The 12,303-nt window shown below is 41.1% G+C and overlaps 1 protein-coding gene across 1 annotated transcript in view; it reads left to right on the forward strand.

Moving 5' to 3' along the window:
* DCP1A (decapping mRNA 1A) overlaps positions 1-12,303 on the forward strand; it is a 44,189-nt gene that overhangs the window by 21,953 nt on the left and 9,933 nt on the right. The window contains exons 5-6 of the mRNA XM_010851682.1: positions 4,284-4,422; positions 6,328-6,441. Of these exons, the coding sequence (XP_010849984.1) occupies positions 4,284-4,422; positions 6,328-6,441 (253 nt within the window). The remainder of the gene's footprint in view (positions 1-4,283; positions 4,423-6,327; positions 6,442-12,303) is intronic.

Genomic DNA, 12,303 nt, shown 5'->3' on the forward strand with positions numbered 1-12,303 from the left:
TGCCAATAAAATGAGGATAGGTAAACTTTTTTGCTGAGAAAAACATATAATCAAGTATCAAAAGATTACTCCTAGTAATAACCAGACATCTCATGATGAAGATTTTAGTGCTTTCCTATATGTGGGAAGGTGCAAGAATCTGAGGTCAGTGAAGTGATTCCTTGGATATGCATCTTAATTATCTATGGGCCAGGATATCCAGAGCCCAGAATGTTTCCTGTTTTTCTCCATCCTGAGCTCCTCTCACTGCACACTCTATGGGTAACTGCAGTGGCCCATAGGCTTGATCCTTCTTGAGCTAGAATGGCAGGCAACACTTTTTTTTTTTTTACACTTGCAGAAGTAAGATTACGCTGTACATTGGACTTTTCACGTCCACAGCATTTTTCCAGGACATTAAATAGTCTTCTGTAGTATTTATGTCTGCTTTGTATTCTGTTCTGCAGACAGATCCTAATTTAACCAGAGCCTTGCTGTTCAGCATGTGGTTAGAACCGTCCAGCTGCCTCGCTCCGGAGGGTATTCTCTGTGTCCAGAGCACAGCCCACCACTTGCAGTGCATCTGACTCTGGTTCTCTCCAGATTTCCACTGTAGCAGGTGGAGCTGTGTTCAGTAACTGACAAAGAACTCCCACACACATCCATGGCTACTTCCTTTAAGAGAACTTATTTTTGACACAGATTCCAGGTTTAGAATCCCCAGTCCTTTAATGGGTTATGTCCCAGGAGAGCTTTTGTGAATCAGAATCTTGGAATTTGGAAACTAATTTTCATTGAATTGATGTTCTGAGGGATGGTCGTTGTCCTTTCTCAGACTGGCCCACAGAAGCCATCCCTCTGTATTGCTGGTACTGCCATTATGGTTTCTGGGAATCTAAGACGCAGGTGTTAGAGGGGCGTGAGGTACTACCACACCCTGGACAGAATGCTGCAGTGGGCAACGAGTTCTGGTGGATTTAAGTTTTCCTTTTCAGTTTCTGCCTGGATTTCCTCAGAAATGCTGGCCTCTCTTCCCCCTCCATCAAATCAGAATTCCCTTTGCTCTTCTGCAAAATTTTTACATGTTTGGGAGAAAACAGTTGATTTTTTCTTCTTTTGTCTAATATTAAACTAAATCCTGTTAAACTATAAATAAATAATTGGCCCCACATCCCATTTCCAGATATATTTGCATTTTAAAAGAAGTGCACATGGCCAAGGCCACATTTTAGTCCAGGACTGCTAACGTGTCTCAGTTGGGTTTTTTTCTGCTTCCCGCTTTGTTTGCTGTGGGTGTGACCCCAAGGACATTGTTCCACGTGAACTTGTGTCATTCATTTGAAAATGCATTGGCTTTCCACAACCAGACTTTTCTTTTTAGAACTTTTCTCTTTAAAAAAAAAAGATAGAAACTACTTTTTTACAAAGCCGTTTATTTAATGACCACTATCCGTACTTTTGAAAGGAACAGCAGAGGCAGTTTTTGATAACTTAGAAGACAGAGATTTGTTGATTTTTGGTTATTCTGAAATTGACAGTATTTTTCTTAAATGTCTATATTTTGGAGTATGTTAATACATAGACTTTCTCCTGCAGATTGAGAGCTTTGGGGCCCAAATTGAGAGACCCTGGCTCTTTCAGCTCTAACAGTTATTTGCAGGAAACCATTTTGAACTGTATTCTCTGTCAGTAGGCGGTACCCGTAAAGCAAGACTTCAGATCATAGATAAAGCAGAAGATAAAGCAAGGCTTATCTGAAAATACTGTAGTGAACATAAAAATAGGATGAGGAAGTAGAAACAGGAAGCAGAAAGGGAAAAGAAGGACATTCAGGTTTCCTTCACTAGAGATGCCCAAAAGAGGGGCATTTGCTTAAACGCTCAGCTTGTTTTACTAGAAGCAATGGTATTGAAAGTGATTAGCAAATGCCTGCATGAAGCTGTTGATAGTGAGTTTTCAAGTGTCTGGCCTATTTATGGCTGAAGAGAATACCAAATATGTTCACATTAACTTTGTGATAAATGGCGTTCTGGTCACCAAAGATAAAAAGGTTATCTTTGTCTTCCTTTGCTCTGACTTTGCCTGCATACAGCCTCTTTTCGCTACGTATTTCAGAATATAATCTCTGTTAGCTGGAGAGACAGGTAAAATTCTCTGGGACATATTGTGCATCTAAATAAAAGTGCCTGCCACTGCCCATTCTGTTAAATCTAGTTCTTTCTACCACTGTTTTGACAGCTGCAATATAATAAAAATTCTTGAAGTAAAACATTGATTTATTCCAAAAGGTTGTTAATAAGAACTAAGAAGGTATATAGAACAGGTAAACTTCTAGACCTGTTCTATAAATAAATCTGGAAATTCTCTTTGATCAGTAGCAAAATTGAAAATTCACTAAACTTGGAAAATGTTGCCTGTCCTAAAGAGGAAATTCAGTCTGCCAAAAAGTGTTTTTAACAAAACCTAGTCTGAATGTTTGCCTATACATAGACTATAAAATTTGGAGAACTGATAGAAGTGAGCCCTATTCCTGATCTTACAAATGTCTTGGGGCATACTTTGGGTTTGGGAGGAAGGGAGAGGGGCAGGGCTGTTCTTCCCAGAGTGTGATTGGAAGAGGCCTTAGAGTCCAGAGCTCGGTGTGCCTTCCATGTTGTCAGCCAGTTTCTGCTCTCAGCAGTGGAGAGCTTTATAAGGTAGCCCGTTGGGTGGATGAACAGTGGTGATTATTAGAAATGTTTTTCTTTTGAGTGAAGATCACAAATCCAGTCCAGGTCAGAGAGAGGTGAATACTAGAGGTGAATACTAGCATGGGTAAGCCAGACAGTGTAGCAGGTGGTGGGTAGAAACGGGCTGTGTGGCCAGTCCTTGATGGTTGGCATGGCCTATAACTGAGTATTAAATAATAAGTGTTTTTTCGATTTTGGCTGCATCACTAGGTTTGTGGGATCTTAGTTCCCCCACCAGTGATTGAACCCCAGGCCCTTGGCAGTGAAAGCATGGAGTTCTAACTACTGGACCACCAGGGACTTCCCAGTTTGGGGAAAGCTTTAAACCCATCCTTGGAGAATCATAATACATTGTAGCTTATTAAAAACGCAGAACAATGTTGCTGTTTTAAAAAAAATCTGTGTTTAATATTGTTTAATCCGATGTTTTCAAATAAGAGAACCATCCCACACACACTAATAGGAGTTCCTAGGCAGGCTGTTTTAAAGCAGTGAACTGACATTGGGTACCCTGTTCTATGCCTCGTAGTCCATAAAAAAAAAAGCCTTTTACTACTGAATTATTTTATTGCCTGTCATCCTCACTGTCTGAAAGTTCTCAAATTAATTCAGTTATCAAGCTGTGACTGTGCCTATACTATCCTGTGGCAAGTAGGCCTGTTCATTACAGTTGGACTTGAAACCTGAATGGATGTTTAAAAGAAAAAAAGATTAGTTATCTTATTAAAATTTATTACATTAATTTCAAGCTTGAAAAAAAATATAAGAAGCAATAAAACATTTATGTGCTCACCACCCAACTTTTAGTTTCTCACATTTTGCTTCAGACTTTAAGATGTGGCAGGGAGAAAGGATGTTCCTAAGAAATGAAACCCCTCAGATAGATTTGCAGACCGCAACCCTTGACTTAGACCTTGACTTTTCATGCTTTTTTTAATATATATTTTCAAGTGCAAAATTAGCTTAAGTAGCACTAGTCAAGATAAAGAGCATTGCCTCAATCACCCTGACTTTAGTTACCCACTTAGTGATTTTTTTAAGGAGACAAGGAAAATCTTTTGTTTGCTTGTAGAGTTATCGCTGATTTTTGAAGATTCACCAAGATCTTCATTTTCAAGATGCTAAGCTTTTTCCTTGCTCCCCATTATTAATACACACTCTCCGTAGAAGTTGTTCACCTGTACAGCCTTCCTTTGTCTTGGTGGCATTGTCCATTTTCAGATTTACTTTACCAGTTAGTTTGACTGATCCTGAGATACTTGTAGGAAAGAGAGAGAAATAATGAGTAATTTAGTAGATTTTAAACGTATCTACTTCTACCAAATCTGGAAAGGAATTCTGTATTTTTGGCCTTCTAACAGTGAACTATATTGGTTGATACTGTTGTGAGTGAGATGGTGAAAGTAATCAGTCATGTCTTACTGGGATGAGGTAGCTGAGGCTCTGTGCTGTGTATTGTGAGGAAGGCATTGTTACCATGAGGCAGTCTTCCAGTATCCTTGGAAATGGACGCCAAAATCTTGGGTCATATTGTGTCAAAAAAGGTCTTTCTAAAACTTGGTTCTCTTCCTCTAGTGTGGTAGAAGAGGAGACACGGCGGTCCCAGCAAGCAGCTCGGGATAAGCAGAGTCCCAGCCAGGCCAATGGCTGCAGTGACCACAGGCCCATCGACATCCTGGAGATGCTAAGCAGAGCCAAGGATGAGTACGAGAGGGTGAGGCTGTGTGCGCTGAGCAGGAAAACCAGAGCAGGGAGGAGACCTGTGGCGGGTCTGGTAGACTGGGGAGCTCACCTCCAGGGCCAGCAGGAATAAGTAGTTCAGAAAGAAAACATGTCTTATAGATAAGGAAGGGGATTTTCTTACCTCTGAAAATTCAGAGTGTTCTTTTTCTATTCCTAAAAAATTACTGCGGGAGAAAAGGATTTTGGAAAATAAAAGGTCCCACTTCCTGGGTAAAGAAATGTACATTAGAACCCATGAGACGTTTCAAGTTCTACCAGATTCCTCAATGTCTATCTTAGAGAATTACAAAGAATTTATGGATCTATGAAAATTAATACAGGAAAGGCAATCATCTCTATAATGAATTCATTGATTCTTAGGAAACTGGATGAAGTAAATAAATTTCAAGAATCATTTCTGAGCTTTTAAGTTACCATGTATTACCATAAATTCCCTCCCATACCCTTAATGAGATATGCGTTATCTACATAGATGCCTTCTGTTTTTATAGAGACTTTTCTGTGTTGTGGTGACAGCTAATAAGTTGAGAGCTCTGTCACCCATTCCCAGTGAGGACGAGATCAAGGTGCCACTTGGGACAGAAAGTATAGGTGCTGCACTAGAGCAGACCCTCCAGGAGGTGGCCCGCCTTCCTCCTCAGGCTGGGAAGCAAGTCATCTCCAGAGAAAAGAAGGAACTGAAGCCTTGTTTCTGTGTGCAGAGCTGCAGAGGAACTCTAGGTCACATGAACAGTATAAAAATCTGACATGATTTCTGGTTAATGCACATTGCAAAGGTAGAAAATAATTGCTGTTGTAAAGAAAATTCTTCTGGTATGGTATGGAATAAATAAAATTTCTGTGGTTGGATTAAGACTAAACCTTTGGGGATTTAGTCAAATCTTTGATATTTCCTTCATAATGTGTTCTTTCTATTTTTGAAGCCATCCATAAATAGGTGGCACTTCCTTAAACAGGAGTATTGTTGCTTGTCTGCACTCGCCTGTCATCTATCATATGCTGTTAGTCTTAGCAGCGGCCCATGAGTTCACTTCTTAGTGTTTGGATGAGCTCTCCTCTGCCTCAGATGGTTCCAAGTAGACCCTTTATCTTTAGGTAGAGACTTGGGAGATTGCCAGATTCATCTGTGCAACAACTTGGGTGAATCTCAAAGGCATTATGCTAAGGAAGCCAGCATTCCATTTAGATGACAATCTCGAAAAGACGGAACTAGCGCCAGAGAAGAGTCACTGGTTGCCAGGAGTGGAAGGAGGGCACGACTGCATTGGGATAGCACAAGGGAGTTTGGGGAGGTGATTGGATATCCTGATTGTGGTAATGGGTACACAAAACTATACATTTCAAAAGTTAATTTTGAAAGTGAAAGAAATGGTAGCCCTCCAGGCTCCTCTGTCCGTGGAATTCTCCAGGCAAGGATACTAGAGTGGATTGCCATTTCCTTCTCCAAGGGATATTCCCAACCCAGGGATCAAACCAGGGTCTCCTGCATTACAGGCAGATTCTTTACAATATGAGCCACCAGGGAAGCCTGGTGATACATTTCAAAAGTTAATTTTACCATATATTAACTTTAAAAAAAAATGGAAAAGAATATATAATATAGTAATGCTGTTTGCTTGTCCTTAAGGGGTTATAAAAATAACAATTGTTATGAACACTATTGTCTAAAATCATGTGCTTAGCTTTCTAGAAATTTTATTGTCCAGTTAATTTCCATATTTACATGCAGGTCCAAAGCAAACATTTGGCATTTGGCGGGGGTGGTTATCCTTGACTTTTAAAATAATACTTCTGTTAACAGTAACCTTAAATGCTGTTTTGTAAACCAAACAATAGCAAGTTTTTTCACATGATATACTTTTCCTTTTAATTTAAGAATCAGATGGGTGACTCAAATATCTCCAGCCCTGGGCTGCAGCCAAGTACTCAGATCTCCAATCTGGGAAGCACTGAGACGCTAGAAGAGACACCATCTGGGTTGCAAGATAAGGTTTGTACAGCTCAAGCCCTAGCTTTGTCCAAAGTAACCTAACACAGAGTCAGCATTTTGTAAGGGTTTTGATGCAGTACAAGTTTGAGCCGTTGATCATCTGTCAGAGTATGTGCATATAGGCAGTAGCGTGATGTCATCCTCTCATGTCATTTCCCCTGGTCCGTGTAACTGTCTTTCATCCGGGTTTTGCAGTAGCCTCCTATCTGGTTTCCCAGCTTTTGCCCTAGCCACTCCCTCTCCTCTTCTTGACCCAGGGGTCAAAGTAATCCTGGTTTAACCTAAGTTAGACCGTGGCCTTCCTCCAATCGTGTCTCATCTCACTCGAATAAAAGCCAGGGTCACAGCAGTAACCCTTAAGGCCCTCTCTGATCTGGCCCCCTTAGCCCTGGCCTCATCTTCCATCTTTCTGCGTCGTTCCCAGCCTCATAGGCTTCTCTACCTTTTCACAGATGTGTCAGTCCTGCCTCTGCCTCAGGACAGGCCTTTGCAGCTATAGTCCCCTTTGCAGTCAGGGTCCCCACAGCCTGAAAGACTTGCCTCCTAGAAGTGCCTTGCCCCCATTCTAGTGCCTTCCATGTAGGTGGGGGCCTTTCACACCACCCTATTTTAAATAACAATCCTTCCCTACCCCTGTTCCACTGTGCTTTATTTTCTTCCAGCTATCAGGGTTCGTGGTTTTTTTAAGTTTTGTGATTGTCTCCTCCCCACCAAAATCCAAGTATCATAGGGGGCTGCCTTGTTTGCTACTGTATCCTCAGCACCCAGCACTGTAAATATTTGTTGAATGAAATCGTTCTGTTTTTATTTCTTTTTATTTTACTATTTATATTTTTATGAAGTAATTCTTGAAACTGATGACTTGATAAGTGAACAGATATCAAGTGAAAGCCATAGTTTTTTAAGCTTTTTATTTTAAGATAATTACAGATTCATATACAGTTGTAAGAAATAATACAGGAAGAGTAAAAGCCATAGGTTTTTAAGCTCTTTAAGATCATTACAGATTCCTATGCAGTTATAAGAAATAATACAGAAAGATCCATGTCTCTTTCGCCTGTTTACTCCATTGATACCAGCTTGAAAACTAGAGTACAGTATCACAACCAGAATATTAACCCAGTATACCCATCTTGTTGGAGAAGGAAATGGCAGCCCACTCCAGTGTTCTTGCATGGAGAATCCCAGGGACGGTGGAGCCTGGTGGGTTGCCATCTATGGGGTCGCACAGAGTCGGACACGACTAAAGCAACTTAGCGGCAGCAGCATACCCATCTTGTTCACGTTTCCTCAGTTGTTGTATTCATATTCGTTTCTGTGAGTATATGCACGTGTGTGTTTGCATGCGTCCTAAATTGCTTCAGTCGTATCCAATTCTGTGCAGCCCTATGGACTGTAGCCCTCCAGGCTCCTCTGTCCTTGGGATTCTCCAGGCAATGCCCTTCTCCAGGGGACCCTCCCGACCCAGTGATCGAACCCATGTCTCTTGCGTCTCCTGCACTGGCAGGCGGATTCTTTACCACCAGCAGCACCTGGGAAGCCTCATCTGTGTGTGTTTAGTTCCATGCAGTTTTATCTCATGTAGAGCCTTGTGTATCTACCACCACAGTCAAGATAGAGGACTTCATCACCACAAGAATCCTTTGTACTGCCCATTTGTTATCACACTGACTTATATGTCACACCCTCCTAGCCTTCCTCTGGCATCCCTAACCCCAGCAGTGACTGATATGTCTCCAGCTTTATAACACTGTCATTTCAAGAATTTTCTATAAATGGAATCATACAATATATAACTTTTTGGGAGTATGTTTCTTCACTCAGCATAACTCATTGAAGAGATTCATTGAAATTGTTACATATATTATAGTTCTGAATCTCACTGCTGAGTGGAATTAACATTTTTAACCATTCACTCGTTAAAGGACGGATGTGTTGTTACCAGTTTGGGGCTATTGTGAATGACATTTCCATGAACATTTGTATACAGATTTTTGTATACACATTTCCTTTGTTGTTCCTTTGTCCTTTCTGTTACTAAATCGTGTTCGACTCTTTCCAACTCTATGGACTGTGGCCCACCAGCTCCCCTGTCCATGCGATTTCGCAGGCAAGAATACTAGAGTGGGTTTCCATTTCCTTCTCCACGGTATCTTCCCGACCTAGGGATTGAACCTGTGTCTCCTGCATTGGAAGGCAGATTCTTTACTGCTGAGACAGCAGGGAAGCCCAAATTTAAATTTCCTTTACTCTGGGTTAAATGCCCAAGAGTACAAATGTTAGGTAATTTCATAACTGCAAGTTTTAGTTTAGAAATTGCCCTACCATACTGTTTCCCAAGAGGCTATCAGATCAGATCAGTTGCTCAGTTGTGTCCGACTCTTTGCGACCCCATGAATCGCAGCACCCCAGGCCTCCCTGTCCAACACCAACTCCCGGAGTTCACTCAGACTCACGTCCATCGAGTCAGTGATGCCATCCAGCCATCTCATCCTCTGTCGTCCCCTTCCCCTCCTGCCCCTAATCCTTCCCAGCATCAGAGTCTTTTCCAATGAGTCAACTCTTCACATGACGTGGCCAAAGTACTGGAGTTTCAGCTTTAGCATCATTCCTTCCAAAGAAATCCCAGGGCTGATCTCCTTCAGAATGGACTGGTTGGATCTCCTTGCAGTCCAAGGGACTCTCAAGAGTCTTCTCCAACACCACAGTTCAAAAGCATCAATTCTTCGGCTCTCAGCCTTCTTCACGGTCCAACTCTCACATCCATACATGACCACAGGAAAAACCATAGCCTTGACTAGACGGACCTTTGTTGGCAAAGTAATATCTCTGCTTTTGAATATGCAATCTAGGTTGGTCATAACTTTCCTTCCAAGGAGTAAGCGTCTTTTAATTTCATGGCTGCAGTCACCATCTGCAGTGATTTTGGAGCCCAGAAAAAGAAAGTCTGACACTGTTTCCATTGTTTCCCCATCTATTTCCCATGAAGTGATGGGACCGGATGCCATGATCTTTATTTTCTGAATGTTGAGCTTTAAGCCAACTTTTTCACTCTCCATTTTCACTTTCATCAAGAGGCTTTTTAGTTCCTCTTCACTTTCTGCCATTAAGGGCGGTGTCATCTGCATCTTTACATTCCTAAACGATGTATGTATAATGTTTGTACGGATGCAGGTGGTAAATTATTTAAACCAGATTTTGTATACTACATTTCTTTGCTCCATTTTTACTGTATTTGAATTTAATATCCTGAAGGTCAAACGTATATTAAAAGAGAAAGTGTTATGTAAAATTTAATTTTTAAAAAATATGTGTTAAGAGAAGCAGCAAGTGGAGGAGCAGATTCCTTCTGGTCTGGCTTATCAGCCATGAATGTCCAGTGGGCTAGTCACTTTCCCTTTCATTTCTGAATCATGGGATTAACGATTCTGGCTGTATCTGACTCACAGATTTACTTTGAAACCCAAATGAAAAAATGAACCCCAAAAGACTCCATTTTATAGGCCAAAGTGACAGCACTTTGTAGAATACTGAGAACTGGATATTGTTGAGCCATGTGATTGTCTAAAATTAGCTCAGATCCATAACCAGGCCTGTACATAGAAGAGTACACTGGTTTAGTAACACTGCCATCTAGTGCTGAGGAGCAAATAATGCTGTCAAGCCTTAATTTTATTTCAGTTTCATTATTCACTTAGTAGAATTTCCTTGGGACAGTTTCCCTCGTTTGTTTTGTATTATTTTTGTTTTTGTTTTTTTGTTCCTGTGGTTAAGAATAATCACACCTTCTAGTGTGCCCAGGGCACTAATGAGTAGGAAATCTGACAGGGACACAGTAAATTCAAACAGAAATATGAAATTCTGTAAACAGCAAGAGCTGTGGGGTGAGAGAGGAACAATGGAAAACCTGATATAGCTTCTTTAAAAAAATTTTTTTTTCAGTCCCATATATACTATCACTTATGAATTCCATTTCACAAGGGAATGGTCAGATTAAAATTTGATTTAAGTGAAGTATTACTGAACTCAGAATCCAGACTGTAAGTATATTCAGATATGAGTAAAGAATAAAATTTCACCTTTTCTGTGGATGATGGAAGATGAATCCATGAATAAATAAGCCCAACAACTAGAGGAATGCAGCCAGTTTTTCTTGTCAGAGGCAGAGGAGAATGGAACAGGTCCTGTCCGAACCAGCTCAGAGACAATAAAGCTTTAGGGAGTTTGTGTAAAGATACATGCTCTGCCCCCTCAGCCTCTAGTGACTAATTCACCCAGTTACGTGATTCCAGAAGTTGGTACAATCTGACCAGTCACTGGCTCTTAGTTATTCAGGTCTTACTTGCACCTCTCTTTTCCAAAGGATCATTATCACCATTCAGTTGATTAGATAACCTGTCATCTGCACGGTGGACATAATGGTGCAGTGGCATAATGGTTAAGAACACGGATTGTCTTGTTAGAACTAGGTTGGCATCTGGTTCTGTTGTACTTGGGCCTCATCCATAAATGGCGATAATAATAGTACTGCCCTCACCGATTAATAGAGTAACGCATGCAAAGTGTGTAGTACAGGGCCTCCTGTACAGTGAGCCTTCTGTCTGTGATGATTCTTCCTGCCTTATAACCTCATTTCTTCTGCCTTACGTAAGGTACCTCTGAAACCTAATGCTTTACCACACACCCTATTCCATAAAGTCTAATAATCTGTCTCTGGCCTGGCAGATGTTGCAGGGAGGTAGCAGGAGAAATTGGAAACTTACTGCTGCTTTTGCATACTATCAGATGACTTCATTTTTTAATATGAAGTAGATTTTAAATGATCAGAAATACCTGTTCTTAAGTTCAAGTATAGAAACACTTCACATGTAAATGTGGGTAATTTTAGTTTTGTAAGAGTTCGTTTTTGTTCCACTAGATAGATAAAAATTGCTACCTGGATCATTTTTGAAGCCTAAGGTGTATTTCATGGTGAGGTTTCTCCATGTCTGGTTTTTGATTGTTCCTTTTCTTATAAAATAGTATTCTTCACTGGAAAAGACTCTTAAGTTTTTACAAGATCATTCCAATATGATCTGTGTTTTCTAAAGTCAGTCAGTTCAGTTCAGTCACTCAGTTGTGTCCGACTCTTTGTGACCCCATGAATCGCAGCACCCCAGGCCTCCCTGTCCATCACCAACTCCCGGAGTTCACTCAGACTCATATCCATCAAGTCAGTGATGCCATCCAGCCATCTCATCCTCTGTCGTCCCCTTCCCCTCCTGCCCCTAATCCCTCCCAGCATCAGAGTCTTTTCCAATGAGTCAACTCTTCACATGAGGTGGCCAAAGTACTGGAGTTTCAGCTTTAGCATCATTCCTTCCAAAGAAATCCCAGGGCTGATCTCCTTCAGAATGGACTGGTTGGATCTCCTTGCAGTCCAAGGGACTCTCAAGAGTCTTCTCCAACACCACAGTTCAAAAGCATCAATTCTTCAGCGCTCAGCCTTCTTCATGGTCCAACTCTCACATCCATACATGACCACAGGAAAAACCATAGCCTTGACTAGACGGACCCTTGTTGGCAAAGTAATGTCTCTGCTTTTGAATATGCTATCTAGGTTAGTCATAACTTTCCTTCCAAGGAGTAAGCGTCTTATAATTTCATGGCTGCAATCACCATCTGCAGTGACTTTGGAGCCCAAAAAAAGAAAGTCTGACACTGTTTCCATTGTTTCCCCATCTATTTCCCATGAAGTGATGGGACCAGATGCCATGATCTTTGTTTTCTGAATGTTGAGCTTTAAGCCAACTTTTTCACTCTCCACTTTCACTTTCATCAAGAGGCTTTTTAGTTCCTCTTCACTTTCTGCCATAAGGGTGG

This window comes from Bison bison, unplaced genomic scaffold, assembly GCF_000754665.1.
Source record: "Bison bison bison isolate TAMUID 2011002044 unplaced genomic scaffold, Bison_UMD1.0 scf7180017864304, whole genome shotgun sequence".
NCBI classification, from domain to species: domain Eukaryota; kingdom Metazoa; phylum Chordata; class Mammalia; order Artiodactyla; family Bovidae; genus Bison; species Bison bison.